Source organism: Eptesicus fuscus, chromosome 9 (assembly GCF_027574615.1).
Source record: "Eptesicus fuscus isolate TK198812 chromosome 9, DD_ASM_mEF_20220401, whole genome shotgun sequence".
In the NCBI taxonomy this organism is placed as follows: Eukaryota; Metazoa; Chordata; class Mammalia; order Chiroptera; family Vespertilionidae; genus Eptesicus; species Eptesicus fuscus.
This window is the reverse complement of record NC_072481.1, coordinates 61730452-61746230: the sequence shown is the minus strand read 5'-3', so window position 1 is coordinate 61746230 and position 15779 is coordinate 61730452. Positions and strand designations below refer to the sequence as shown.

The following is a 15779-nucleotide window of genomic DNA, read 5'->3' as shown; positions in this document are numbered from 1 at the left end:
TAGCCTAGATTCCTAGGAGTAATAGTGTTCCAGATTTTTTCCAAAGCAAAAGTTGACAATTATAGGGAAGCAGACATATCCATAACCATAGAGGGCAATTTTAATATAATAATTAAAAAAATTTAAATATATTTTTATTTATTTCAGAGAGGAAGGGAGAGGGAGAGAGAGATAGAAACATCAATGATGAGAGCAAATCATTGATTGGCTGCCTCCTGCATGCCCCCTACTGGGGATCAAGCCTGCAACTGGGCATGTGCCCTTTGCTGGAATCAAACCCAGGACCCTTTAGTCCGCAGGCCAATGCTCTATCAACTGAGCCAAACCAGGTAGGGCAATATAATAATTTTTTTCAAAAAATGTATAGAATATTTTTATATGATTAACAAATTTAACAATCATATGTAAAGGTAAATCCAATAATCTCAGAATACAATATACCAAGCACACCAGGAACTTTTTTGAAAACCATATATATAGTGGAATAATAAAACCTTTTTCAACAAATTTGAGAAAATTGAAATCATACAGAGTATTTTCTCTGACCACATGCCAGTAAGCTAGAAACAATAATCTATATAATAAAAGCCTAAGCGACCGCTATGGTGGAATGACCAGAACGACCAGCTACTATGATGTGCACTGACCACCAGGGGGCAGGCCCTCACTGCAGGAGCTGTTCCCTGGTGGTCAGTGTGCTCTCACAGGGGGAGCGCTGCTCAGCCAGAAGCCGGGCTCACAGCTGGTGAGCATAGCAGTGGTGGTAGGAGCCTCACCCACCTCTGTGGCAGCACTAAGGAGCAGTGAGCCAAAAGGTAAAGAGCAGTGAGCAGGCAGACATCCCCCGAGGGGTCCCCAGACTGCGAGAGAGCACAGGCTGGGCTGAGGGACCCCCCCGAACCCAGTGCACGAATTTCATGCACCAGGCCTCTAGTAAAATATAATCAGAAAAACTCACATTTTGAAAAGAGAAAATATATACTTTTAAATAACCCATGAATCAAAGATGAAATAATGACATGGAAAAATATTTTGAACTGTATAATCATAAAAGCATTACAAATAAAAATTTGCAACATGTAGCCAAATCATTATTATAGGGATATTTATAGACTTAAATGAACATATTAGGAATGAGGAAAGGGAAAATTTAAATGATCTAAGCAATCATCCTGAAAAGTGACAAAATGACATTAAAATAAACCCAAAGAATACAGAAAAAGGAAATAAAACTCAGAGCGGAAATTAGATTAAGTTAACAAATTCCTGGAAAAACACATATTATCAAAAGTGACACACAAAGACATAGAAAATCCTAAATAGACTTAACTATTGAAGAAATTGAATCAGTAAGTAAAAAGCAATTCTCACAAAGATGACTCTAGATTCATATGGCTTCACAATCCAATTCTATTACACCCACCCAGAGAACAGAAAAGGACATTATGGCAGAGTATGAAGACCGTTCAATCTTACTCCTGAATATAGAAGCAAAAACCTTAAATAAAATATTAGCAAAATGAACCTTTTTGGCATTAATTTAAAGGTACAGTAACATTTAAAAAGTGTTCAATGTAAAATTAATAGAATAAGATCATTTCAAAAGATATAGATAAATCGCTTGCTGGAATTTCATATACATTCATGCTTTTAAAAAATACTTAGCAAGTTAGAAGCAAAAGGTAAATTCCTTAATCTAATAAAGGATAACTACAAAAAACCTACAATAGACATACCTAATGGTAAAATGTTGAAGGCTTTCCATTTGAGATGAGAAACATTTAGCATTGTACTGGAGGTCCTAGCTGACTCAGTGAGGCAAGCAAAAGAAATAAAAGGCATTAGATTTGAGAGAAAGAACTAAAACTCATTACTAGTGTATACAACTGTGTTCATAGAAATCTAAATAAATTCTACAGATAAATTGTGAAGTAAGTTTACCAATTTTGATAAAATAACAGTCAAGTAAAATCAATTATACTTTTTCAATATTAAAATCAAACAGCAAGAATATGAACATTTAGCTGTGATTTTTTTCAATAGCATAAAAAAAGGCTAACACTTAGAAATAAATGTAACAAAAATGTATTACAAAATATATATGCAGGAAAATGTAAAAAATGGAAAGATATATCTTATTCATTAGAGTCAATATTTCAATTCTTCTTAAATAGTTCTGTACCTCTATAGGTTCAATATAATCGTAATATGTCAACTTTTTTTTGGCGGGGGGGGAGGGGTGGAGCAGTTCTAGCTTGTTCTAGCATTTACACAAAAAAGCACATGGGCCAATAATTAGATAAGACACTCTTGAAATAGAACGGTAAAATGGTAAGATTTGTACTAACACTTATAATAAAGTTAAAGTAATTTAAGACACTGTAATATTGCCTAAAAGATAGACAAATAGACCAATAAAACCATTCAGTAAGGCCAAAAGTAGACTCAGGCATATATAGAGATTTGGTTTATGACAGAAGGGAACAGAAAGTTTGTTTAAACAAATGGTTCTGGGACAATTTGGTTTCTTAATAATAATAAAAAGTAACTTTACTCATACCATATAAAATATAATTTCCAATGAATTGAATATGCAAATGTGAGAGGCAAAACTAAAGATTTCAAAAGGAAATATAGGGGAATATTTTCATCACTTTGTGGTATGCAAATATTATAAAAAATAGAATCAAAAGTACAGATCATAAATGAACAGATGAATTTTAATACATAAAATTAAGAACATATGTTCATCAGAAGTCCTCATTAAGAGGCTAAAAAAGAAAGCAAGAGTAGAAGAAGGTATTGGCAACTCATATAACCTACTAAATATTCTTATACAGACTATATAAGAACTCCTACAAATGTCTAAGAAAAAGAACCCAAAACACTTCATGGGAAAATGGGGAAGACACTTGAAGAGCCTGTTCACAAGAGTTAAAAAAAAAAAAGAGCCAATAAACATTTGAAAGCATTTAAGCTATTAATCAGGGAAATGCAAAAATCACACACACAAAAAAACCCCCACAAAAAACACTGCATACCCAGAGGTGATGAAAATGTAGAGTAATGGTAACTCTCTTGTACTGCTGTTGATAGTGAAAATTGGTACCTTTTAATAAGTTTGGTGTTACAGAATAAAATCTACCCTTTTCGTAGCTATTCGTAGCTAATAATTACAGGTAATTCTGGGCAGGGATGTCTGAATATGTGCACTGAGACCATTATTAGAAAGATCGTAGTAACATTTACTTATAATAGCTAAAATTTTTAAGCAACCCGAATATCTATTCATAGAAGAATGGACACATTTTTCTAATCTTCACACAATGGAATATAATACACATTGAAAAATGAACAAACTGCATGTGCACATAGCAACATGGGTGAGTCTCAAACATAAAGTTGAGCAAAAGAAGCCAGACTCAAAGGAATACATACTTTGTTCCATTTATTTAAAATAAAAAAAACAGGGACAACTAAATTATGGTGTTTCTGGAATGTGTACTTGGGGGAAAAAGGAAGCAATTACCATAAAAGCCTGGATAGTGGGTAAGTTTATGGGGAGGGTGGGTGCTATAATATAGGGCTCTGAGGTATTAGGAATGTTCAGTTATTTAACCTGTTTAGCAGCTATTCAAGTAATCACTTCATAATATTCATTAAACTGGACATTTAAATTTTATGCACTTTTTGAATGTGTTATACTTTACAATGAAAACATTTTAAAAATTGAGTTAAATGCATGGTACCGTTATGGCCTCAGGCTAAGACAGCTTGATACATCTGTCTCAGAACAGGGATAGTCTTGCTAGTGAGGCTATGTTCACAGTACATACAAAATATTTCACCCATGTGCATTATTTCATTGGCTCCACACTCCATGAATCAGGCAAGACAGAAACTATTGGACTCTCTTCACAGATGAGAAAACTGAGGCCAGAGAGGCTAAATGGCTTATCCAAGTCCACATTGCTAGTATATGGCAGAGGTGGGACTTGAAAGTAGGGCTTCCCTCCAAAAATCAAAGTTAAAACTACAGGACAATGCATGCCCACTAGGATGGCTATTATAAAAAAATGCAAAATAGTAAGTGTTGGTGAGGATATTGAGAAGTTAGAACCCTCATGCATTGCTGGTTCACAATGGTGTGGCAGCTATGGAAAGTAATTATGCATTCCTAAAAAAGTCAAATATAGAATTACCACATGCCCTAGCAATTCCACTCCTAAGTATATACCTCAAGGAATTGAAAACAAGGACTTAAACAATGTTCAGAGCAACATTTATTCATAATAACCAAACAGTGAAACAAGCCAAGTGTCCATCAATAGATGAATGGATAAATAAAATGTAGTAGATACATACAATGGAATATTATTCAGCCTGTATAAGAAGGAATGGAATTCTGATACATGCTACAATGGGGAGGAACCTAAAAAGCATACTAAGTGAGGTAAGCAGTGAAGGACCAAATATAATGTGATTCTACCTGAATGAGGTATGTAGAATAGACAAATTCATAGAGACAGAAAGCAGAGTGGATGTTACCAGGACCTGGACGGAAGAGGAATGGGGATTTAGTGTTTAATGGGTACAGTTTCTGTTTGGGATGAAGAAAAAGTTCTTAACTGAATAGTAGTGATGATTACATAACCATTTCAAATGCACCTAATGCACTGAATTGTATACTTAGTAAAAATAGTGTTTCATCTTATATATATTTTACCACATTAAAAAAATTAAAAACACACACACACAGGATAAATATTATGATGAACTTTACCTTGTCATCCCAAACCAAAAAGCTGAGTTTATTCTGGGGGTTTCATGGATCCTGTTCTTACTCCAGGAAAATCTCAGAAGGGTGGTGTAGCTTAAATATTCAAGGCTACCAGTCTTGAAATGCCTCAGTTGGTTAGAGCACCAAGGTTGCGGGTTTGATCTCCAGTCAGGGCACGTACAAGAAGCAACCAATGAATGCATGAATTGGTGGAACAACAAATCGATGTTTATATCTCCCTCCCTTCCTCTCTCTCTCTAAAATCAATTGAAAAAAAGAAGAAGAAATGGCTTTGTGTTTCAGAAATTGTCCATGGTCAGCAATAAGTTGGTACATGACAGACTGACCAATTCTACATCAAACAAGAATTAGATAAATGTTTATTTCATGTCTACATGCTAGATTTGTGAAGGTGTGCAGACTTAGCTTTAGAGATGAATTAGGATATGTATGTGAAGCAAGTAGGGTAGCATGAGGTATTTCTCCTTGGTACAAATTAGCTACAAGTTAGTTATTTTTGTACATCAAGAGTAAAGTAGAATAAAAATAAAGCTGTAAACCTTTCACATTTTTGCTGCTTTAACACCAACTCTTTAGATATAGTCTATAAATATACTTCATAGAGATATTCTTTCAGTTAAAAAATAAACTTTATTATTTAACTTCATTACAAAGAATATTTAAAATAGAATCTTTGATGTTCAGTTAGTATGGGATCTCCCAAGAGACATTAATGGTGATATTAAGGCAAATAATCCAGTGTTTCCCTATAATGCTTTAAAATATTCCACAGCATTTGCTTTAGGGAAGCAAAGTGTTTCTGCCAGTGTAATTTCATATGCCTTTTTGAGTTCATACTGAATCTCTTTTTTTCTTAAAAAGTTTCATTTTAGCTTCTTTTTGCTTCTATTAAAAAGCTTAGTACGGCTGGCGTGGCTCAGTGGTTGAGCATCGACCTATGAGCCAGGAGATCACGGTTTGATTCCCTGTGAGGGCACATGCCTGGGTTGCAGCTCGATCACAAATAGGGGGTGTGCAGGAGGCAACTGATCAGTGATTCTCTCTCATCGTTGATGTTTCTATCTCTCTCTCCCTTTTCCTTCCCCTCTGAAATCAATAAAAAATATTTTTTAAAAAAGTTTAGGTTTGTGGATGTGTAATAGTTTTCTATTTTCTAGGTTATATTTCATATTTCTGGAAAAAGGAGCATAATCATTGTAGCCATTAGATTTAAAATTGGGATTCATGGAGAGAAATGACAATATAATATAGTTGCTAGGAGTACTGATTCTGGAGCTCTAGCCCACATGGATTTTAATCCTGGCTCCACCACTTACTAGCTGTGTACTGTTGGCAAGCCATCTGACCCCTGAGTGCTTTAGTGTATTATCTATAAAGTAGAACCTACAATAATATCTACCATATAGAATTGTGATGGGAACTGGGTTAATATTGTAAAACAATTATAACAGTAGTGGGCACATAGAAAACACTATTTCAGTATTTAATAGTGTTAAAATAGTGTAAGTGTTAAATAGTGTAAGTCAGCTGTAACCAGGACTTTGTGTTTTTATTTTTCATCTGTGAAATGGAGAGATCTTTAATTCAAAAAGATATGTGATGTTATTGTAATGTCAATATTACCTATTACTTGGAAATTCTTCAAAAGAAGGTTGGTAGAAGTTACTGTTTACTCTGATAATTATCAATGTAATCAGAATGCATTTTCAATAGAAGATAAAATAACCCTCAACTAATACATATAGTAGATTTTGATCAAACACTTTTTTCCACCTTTGTCCTAGATAGAAAGTGTACCTTTTTCATGAAAGAAGGTATCAGATTAATCATTGTGACTCCACTAGCTCTTGACATAATAATTAATCCATATAAATTACCCATGTGATATTAAGAAAATAATTTGTATAATCTGTGATGTGAGAAATCAATTGTTTTATTATTTATCACCCATTGTGCAATTTTGATTTAATTTGGTTTGTTGAATATTATTTTACTGCTCTATTAACTTAATGATTTGAGCAATTATTTATAGTTTGTGATATTAGGTAGTAGATTTAGGGGATATTATTAGATAATTTATACTAAAATGAAGTTTGTGAATATTATGGAGAATTCTTCCATTTTAATCTAATGCTGTATACAGTTCATAATCTATAAAAATAAAAGCGAAGTATGCTCATTAGACCGGACAGCCGAATGACCTTCCAGACGAAGCCGCGGCTGCGAGAGCCAAGCCCATTGCACGAATTTTGTGCATCAGGCCTCTAGTGAGTTTATATTCTTCTACAAAATTCGTATCACACAGCTATGAATGTAATTTTCCATTGATATACAGGTATAGTGGTTATCAACATTATTTAATATAGAGTAGGTAATTGATAGTACTCTTAGCCCTCAATGTCTTCATATACCTATGGAAGTTTTATATTGTTGCTGGAAGGTTCTAATGTCAAGTGAAGAAAATAAATGATTTGATGCTCTATCATTTTTTATTTTCTCAAGACCACTGCTAATTAAAAATCTATGGCTACTTTTGCTCTTGAAAATTTCTCATAGATGTCTTTGTTCAGACTTTATAGCAGGTGTGGGGAAACTTTTTTCTGCCAAGGGCCCTTTGGATATTTATAACATCATTCGTGGGCCAGACACAATTATCAACTTAAAAATTAGCTGGAAATATTTGGTCAAAAATTTAATTAACTCTCCTCTAATGCTTTGGCAGGGCCAGACCAAATGATTTTGTGGCCTTACACGGTCCACAGGCCGGACGTTCCCCAACCCGCTTTATAACATGTCCTTCTCATCACCGGGGCTTACACTTTTAGTAGTGATGTTGATTTGCATTTGCTCATGTGGATTTCCTAGTTCATTTCTCTCTAGACATATAGATTAGGCTGCTAATCAGAGTTTCTCCAGAATAAAACATATTATACAGGTGCACACTCTTATTTGTAATCCCTAATCCCAAATCTCTGAAAACAAACAAAAAAGTAACCTATTTATTGGCAAATCTGAACTGAATTGGCATTAAATTATTTATAGTGTTCCTCTGATTTATTGTGAATATTTACACATTTCACTGCAGAAATATCAGTGGCTTGTTTACAGGATGCTGCCTCAGAGCCCTGATGGAGATGGTATACAGCATGGGGCAAAAGTAGCTTTAGAGTTGTGAGTATGTGAAACACAACTTATTATTGTATTATTATTTATTAATTGTATTATTTTCCATATGAACAACTGTAAAACTACTTTCACCACACCCTATATATAGTGTATACACTATATTGTCCTAAAATTCTGCAAAATTCATGTGTTCTGAAATACATTTGGCTGCAAAGATTGCATGTGATTTGTAATGATGATTATTTTTGATATTCTGTAATCATAAACACTTTGTGGTTAGAAATATAAGATTTATAATCTAGTTATGAATGTTAATCTTCAATTTTTACTTTTAGATTACCTAGTTATAATACATCAATTAATTATTATTAAACTAAAATCAATGGTTCCAATATCCTTGAAACAAATAATTTTTGGTATTGTGGCTAGCCAGATTCTCATATCACATTTTCTTTTTATTTTTTAATCCTCACCTGCGGATATTTTTCCATTGATTTTTAGAGAGAGTGGAAGAGAAAGGGAAAGACTGAGAGAAATATTGATGTGAGAGAAACACATTGATTGGTTGCCTCCTGCAGGAACCCTGACCAGGGCTGTGGCCAGGGAGGAGCCTGCAACCAAGATATGTGCCCTTGACCAAAATCGAACCCAGGATCTTTCAGTCCGCAGGCCAGTGCTCTGTCCACTGAGCCAAACTGGCTATGGTTCGTATCACATGTTTTTAAGAAATAGTTGACTGGTTCCACACATTATTTACAAAGATTAAGGAAGAATTTCAAATTAACATGAGCTACATAAATAGTTTTCTCGCATGTGAGTGCTGGCTCTTCATGGGATGTCTTGGGATGCTAAGATCATATGTTGCTTCTATCATCAGCCTTTTGGGAGAAGCTTTATGACCCTCTCCCACCTTCCCCTCTTTAGTGTGAGAGAAGAAATCTTTTTATGTGGAATGCATAGTTTTTATAGTATAATTTCTCATGTAGGATATATAAATTACGAGCCACCTAACACATCACTGAGAGATGTTAATACTAATTTGCTTGTAAAAGTCTAATTTTTAACTATTATTTTTAGGTATTTACTACCAGGAAGTACACAATTCTTCATGAGATCACCAGTCTACAACTTGAAATACAGTTCACCTGGAATGACTCGCTCCAATGTTTTGTTTACATCCCGATACGGCCATTTGTGAAACAGAAGGGAAGATTGCCATGGGTTATGCATAATAGCAATTCATTGCCCCCTAATGTAAACATGCAAAGAAAGCAACCGTTAAGTGCTGTTTTATGTATATATGCCATATATATGTGTGAAATATATGCACACATGCACTCAAATAATATATTTATTATATAAAAGAATTAGAAAACTTGGATAGAAGACTTAACCTTTCTGGAAATGTAATAAACCATGTTAATATTGTTTACACAATATGTGAATGTCTAGAATTTGCTAGGTTTATAATTAATACCTTCCTACTAGATATGGTATTTTTGCTGCAGAGAATATGAAACAGAACTGATCTTGAAGATCTCACTACAGTGTTAAATTATTTTCTAGATAATATGTCTTTAACTTGAATAAGCTCTAGTAGTATAATACCTTATTCTCTTACATATATAGTAGCCATATTAAATGAGGAAAAATTAGAAGCCTGGTATTGCTTTGATGATAGGATTAAGTATAAAACGGGTTTATCATGACTATAGCACACTGTAAAATACTATAAAAATTCCAACTTGATTCTTCAACATTTTGATTCCTCTATGTGGAAATTTAGCCACTTATGATAATGTAAATTTTCAGTAAGGATCTAGTGAGACCATATTCTGATCTAAAATGGAAGACAATCCAGTGGGTTAAGAATAAACAAAACATAAACTATCTTTTATTTTCACTTTTTATCGGGAGTTACATAAAGGAATAGAAAATGATGATAATGACAAAAATCTTTTCAGATGATTTTTGTTATCTCATACCACTCATTTTTATTTGGAATGTATATTTCCAATGTGTATACACAGTCAAAAACATTTTTTTCCTGTTCTTCAGCAGTAGAAGAGTTGACCTTTGAAACTCATTTCAATGTTAATGCGTCACACTTATTTTATACGTCTTTCAATGTTGAGACCAAATTACATTGCAAAGTCTAATACAGTTTCACATTGCACCATAGAAAATAATCTAAAATATTTCAAATGGAGGATTCTGATTACTGGATATTATCAGTTGTGGTGTACCCTTAAGAATCAAATCAAAATAAAGTATGAAGTTTCTTCTAGTTCAAAGTTATTATGCATAAGTTTCATAGCAGCTTCCATTTCTTGCTTAGAGTTTCAAAAACAATGAGTGAGCTTTCAGTTTTCCATGACAATATAAACACTGTCATTGACATGTAGATCCTTAGAAATTGCAATATTCACCTTTTAGAAGTTTGTTTAAACTTCTCCCCAAAGTTTTATTTTCTCACAGACACTATTTACAAAATTCATGAGTGTTTTACCTCCTTTTATTATCCTAAAAGCTAATTCCAGTAAATCAAGAAATGGCCCAAAGCAGAAGGAGAACTGAGAGAGGCAAACTAGCCTGTTTTAATTCACAAGCTGGATAATTGGCAACCCCAAGTTGTAAGTTAGATCTACTTTGCTTTTAAAGCCATATTCTATGACTGGGTTAGACTAAAGTAGTCTGTTCTTGGGATTATTGCTAGCTACTTCATTGCTTATGACTACCTAACATCGATATTCCAATAGATACTTTTTCTTGCAAGATGTATCCCAAAGAAGAATTTTTTTATTATCCTTGTGGAAAAGAGAATAAGGATGTCAGGATGAAGGAAATCACTGTGTAACCCTGAGTGTTTATGACTCAATTTTGTAAATTCTTAAACATGTGTTATAGATTTCTTAGAATAAATAATGCAAAAATAGGGATATTACAAAATCATTATAAGAATAATCACCAAGTAGGTGTTTTCAAGAAGTATTTTTAGTCATTTCTCAAATTCATGATTTGTCCATGAATGAGACACAATTTCAGGTGTCTAAAAATGGTTATTTAATTTGCTAGAGCCAGTGCTTTGGAAATTTTGTCCTCAGTTGCACAGGAGTGCAATTTTTATTTAAGACAAAAAAAAAGAACATGGAGATGTACCTAGGAAACACACACACTTAGAATTTTTAAAACTCAGAGTAAATTTAATATATGAAACGACCCAAATAACTGATGAACAAATTTCATTTCCATAGCTACTTAAGTCCTTTTTTGTGCACTAGAATTTCATTGCCCACATTTGCCTATTTATATTGATCTAGTTTAATTTGATGAAGTTGTGAAAAAAGCCACGTACTCATTATTTATATATACCACCTGATATGCAGTGGTCTATGATTGCTGTTTTGTTTATTCCCTTTTGAAAAACTAAGAAGAGAAGATACGGTAATAAGCCGTGGAAGTCTCTAGAGGACATAGAAATGTTTTAGAGGTAAAACATATTCCATAGTGTTTATTATAATTTTTTATTAATGGGGTTAAACATATCAATATAAATGATAGTGTGGGTCTGACACTCTCTTCTAGGAGATAAAATAATTTAATCTGAAAAATCCAGAAGCTACTCAATTTTACCAGGAGTTTCTAATAGGGAATTTTATTTACTTATGATGAAAGCATATTTTTATTCTGTTATTAAGAAAATATCCATGATTGTTCTGTAAATCTAGGATTAGAATGCTTTCCAGAAATGTATATGATTGGGATGATTTTCAGAATTGTATAAAAAGCAACCTTTTTATTTTAAATCATTTATGAACACAGTTTTATATTCAGATTAGTTTTCATTTGCATAATCCAGCATTGTAGATTAGTTGCCACTTGCAATCTGTTGGAGGAAGTCATTATGATTATTTTTACTATTAAAACAAATTTTACTTTACTAGCATTTATTTACCTTGTATGTATAAAAATGAAGTTATAACAGAATCAAATATGCTAATGACAGCAGTAGCCTCTGATTATAACATGGTTAAATAACACTGGTTATAAGATGCAAAGATCTATACACATTTTTGTAGATTTAAATACAAAAAGTTTCTATTACTTCCTCTTCCCTGAAACTAAAATGAACCAAACTGAAACAAATAACCCCAACCTTCTGAATAGCTAGATGACAGTGGGTTCCAGACATCAATAAAAATATTTCATCCTCATTCTTTTTAATTTGGAAAGTGCATGATTGTAGAATTTTGTTATCCAAATGGAAATTTCAGATGTTTTCATGTAAATTAATCTAAATGTTTTCTTCTTTAGTCTGTTGAAGCCATTTTGTTTAAAAATTCTCTTGAAATCTAAACATACATATTACATGACCTTTTAAAAAGTACCAAAATTAATAGCTGTATAAATGCTATTATTTCTAGTTTTCTATGAATCAGGGATTCATTCAAAATGTATTCTTTAAAATATAATAGCAGATACCTTGAGAAGAATGACAAAATACTTTTCTGTTCTATTTTCTACTGCTGATTTACATTTTGAATCTTAATTTGATTATAAGGGTTAAACAATAAAAAGTGTGACCACAATTAATGTGTTTCTGTGACTTGAAAATTTGCTTTCCTCTTTATATTGAGAGATTATATATTTCAATAACTGAATTAGTTATCTACATATTTTGGGCTAATATTACTTTTGAATAGATTTAAAATTTAGAAATATATTAATGATCAGAATTTTATTCCTTACACTGTCCTTTCTCCCTCCCTTCCTTATTTATTTTTCTTCTTTTCTTAAACTTTAAGTTCTCTTTGAGGTTTTGACCTTAGTTTGGATAAAGACAAGAAAAGAAAAATCCTCAGTGAGAATAAAAGATAATGTGTCATTGGATCTAGTTCAGTTTGCTGAGATTTTTAGGAATCAGGTTGAAGTCTCTAGGCCTAAAAAGCATTAATTGTCTGGATCCATGTGAACCAAGGTTAATAGCTATAGTCTTGAAACCAAAAATTGGTATATTGAAACTTATTTCACACTTTGAGATTGCTATCGTATGTGTGTGTGTGTGTGTGTGTGTGTGTGTGTGTGTGTCTGTGTGTGTGTTTGCTTTGTCATAAATGAGTATATGGCATATTGAAGGCAACTATTCAGGTAACACATTCTGCATTAACTGGGCTGTATTATCCAAGAATTGCAAAATAAAACTTTTATTTCCCCCTACCAATTAATCATTCAATAGACCAATATTTTCTAAATTAGTAAGAAAACTCACCTTACAAAAGTAACCAGATAATGCTGATATTTCTCTTTCCAAGGCTAACAACGGCAGCTCTTGGTCTTGAGATGGTCAGTTCATGCAGGAACTAATGCACTTTCTACACATCGAATATTCGTAGCTTTGCTGAAGATTCTGGGCTTGAAGATTAACTTGAAAGCTATACATTTGCTACCATGAATCATGACTCAAATTACCCTCATGTGCTTTACTACCTGTATATGAATGCAAATGCTGTCACAGAAAATCTGCTTGAAATGTCTACAAAATGTGCAATTAGTATGGCCTTGCCATGCTTCAGCATGTGCTATCTGTATGGTGAACTTATTTCAATTACTCAGATATGTTACTATAATAAAAAATGTTTAACATAAGAAAGCTGCGATATGTCATCAAATGGTTATTTCTGTTTTACTCACACACACACAGTTTTTAGAAGTAAAAGATAGGCTCTCAATGAAGCATTCAGGGTGATGGAATATATTTTCACAGTAATTTTCTTCTGCTGTACAGACAGCAATAGCACTTTGGGGATAGCTTTACCTGCTATTAAAGTCAGGTCGAGTAAACAAAATTGGTATCAATTCCTTACTTTGCTGGAAGGTACACGTTTCTAAAATTTAGAAATGACACTTTTATATCTTTCTAGTATCATTGATTACAAAATTATTACTAATCTGAATAGATTTATGTCAGCATTTCAGCTATGAAGTTCATTTTGGGAGGAATTTATAATTTTAATTTTGTTAAAATATCATATAAGAATCATATCCTAATCTTACTGCCATTCATACCATTGCTCTTTAAGATGCTTATATATGAAGAAATTAGAATATTTTTACTTTAAAGAAAGAAAGCACTTTGCATAAAAATCCTATCATGGTAGAAACTTGAAAGCATGTATTTTTAAAACTTGCTATTTTTATAAAGTAAAAATATTGTATGAAAGCTCAAAGTTGAATTTGTGATTTTTTCAGTGACATATAAAGGTGAGGCCAATGTGAGTATGTGATATCTACCTATTTTACTAATTAATTTGAATTTTAAAAGTATATAAAATTTTGTTCACTTAAATGACTGAAGATCTTTAAACTATAAAATAAACCATCCCTAAGTAATTCAAGTGTTAGGAAACTTGATGTAGTGCTTTAAAACAAAATTAATATTTAGCTTTTTGTAGAAATATCATAGATATTTAATTTAGAGAGTTATTTTTTTGTGTGTGCATGTGTTAATCCTTACTGGAGGATATTTTTTCCATTGATTTTTGAGAGAGTGAAAGGGAAAGGGTAGGAGAAAGAGAGAGAGAGAGAGAGAGAGAGAGAGAGAGAGAGAGAGAGGTGAGAAGGCCACATCAATTGTTTGCCTCCCACAGGCACCCTGACCAGGGAGGGGAACCTGCAACCCAGGTATGTGCCTTTGACCAGGAATTAACCTTTGATCCTTTGGTGTGCAGGCTGATGCTCTAACCATTGAGCAATGCCGGCCAGGGCTGGAGAGAGCTATCTCTTAATGATTATTCATATATATGTAGAATATGGTGACAACAGTGCCCATCTCCAAGGTCAGGTTAATTTTTAAAACATTGTTTTTTTTTTAATTAAAACGTGTTTCTCTATTTTCTGTATCTCAGAGTCTTTAGTATTTTAAGATGTAAGGGACTAGAATGTGCATCAGTTCCTAAACTGATTTTGCCTGTTATTGAAATGCATCTTTCCAGGGCTAGTTTTTCATTGACCAAACTTTGCAAAGTGCCAAACTAACACCAATTCACTCACTAATAAAGTGATCAAGGCATTTATTCAATCATTTATTTACACACTGGTGGTATAATTATAAACAATGATAAATTCAGTGCAAGAATTTACTTGTACTTGTAATTGAGAATTTGGTCATTTCCAGAGGAATATTTGAACCTGGGCTTCAACAGGGAATGGCTTGACCCAGAAAGGATGACCATAGATAAATAACCTTAATGGTACACATGAGTTACATTAGACATTTGCAATATAACTGTGATGTGCAAAGTAATGTAAAGCATGTAAGAGTGTGGTCAGAATGTGATCCAAGCCCTTATGAAAATATATTGATGATTGATTAGGTCTAACATGATAAAAGGCTGCCTTTAATGAAAGTCTAACATCTCCTATCAGCAGATGATAAAAACTTTGTATAGCACACAACATACCAGAAGCACTTGTTGGCCATCTGAAAGTATCTTCTCATACAAACAAAAAGGCCTGTTAGTTTCTGAAAAATCCTTCAAAGCTGGAATTGATTAAAAATTCGTTGTATTTTTTGTGAGACAACATTTATTGTCAAACTTTTCTTGTATCTAAATTTTTCTTAAGCAATGTTAGACACGGAAAACTTAAGAAGTTTCATCACATTCAGTTCTGTTTTGTCCCAAGTGAAATATTGTCAAATAAATTTCCCTGTTTAAAAAATACACTAATCAGTATATTTAGGGAGTTATTTACTAAATGGTACTATAGTCGCCTAAATGAAACTATTTCATCTGGTTATCAAAAATACTGAATTTTGGCTTAGAAAGCAGTATCTTTACTGTTGTACAGAAAT

The 15779-nt window shown here is 32.9% G+C and overlaps 1 protein-coding gene across 6 annotated transcripts in view; it reads left to right on the top strand.

The window, feature by feature from the left end:
- Nucleotides 1-13571, top strand: part of TTLL7 (tubulin tyrosine ligase like 7) — a 144670-nt gene extending 131099 nt beyond the window's left edge. For 4 of the 6 annotated variants that reach the window (XM_054721196.1, XM_054721194.1, XM_008139465.3 and 1 more), the window contains one exon: nucleotides 9005-10450. In XM_054721196.1, the coding sequence (XP_054577171.1) occupies nucleotides 9005-9125 (121 nt within the window). In that variant the 3' untranslated portion in view covers nucleotides 9126-10450. The other 2 variants (XR_008557028.1, XM_028142511.2) reach the window with 2 other exon arrangements.
- Nucleotides 13572-15779: the final 2208 nt, after the last annotated feature.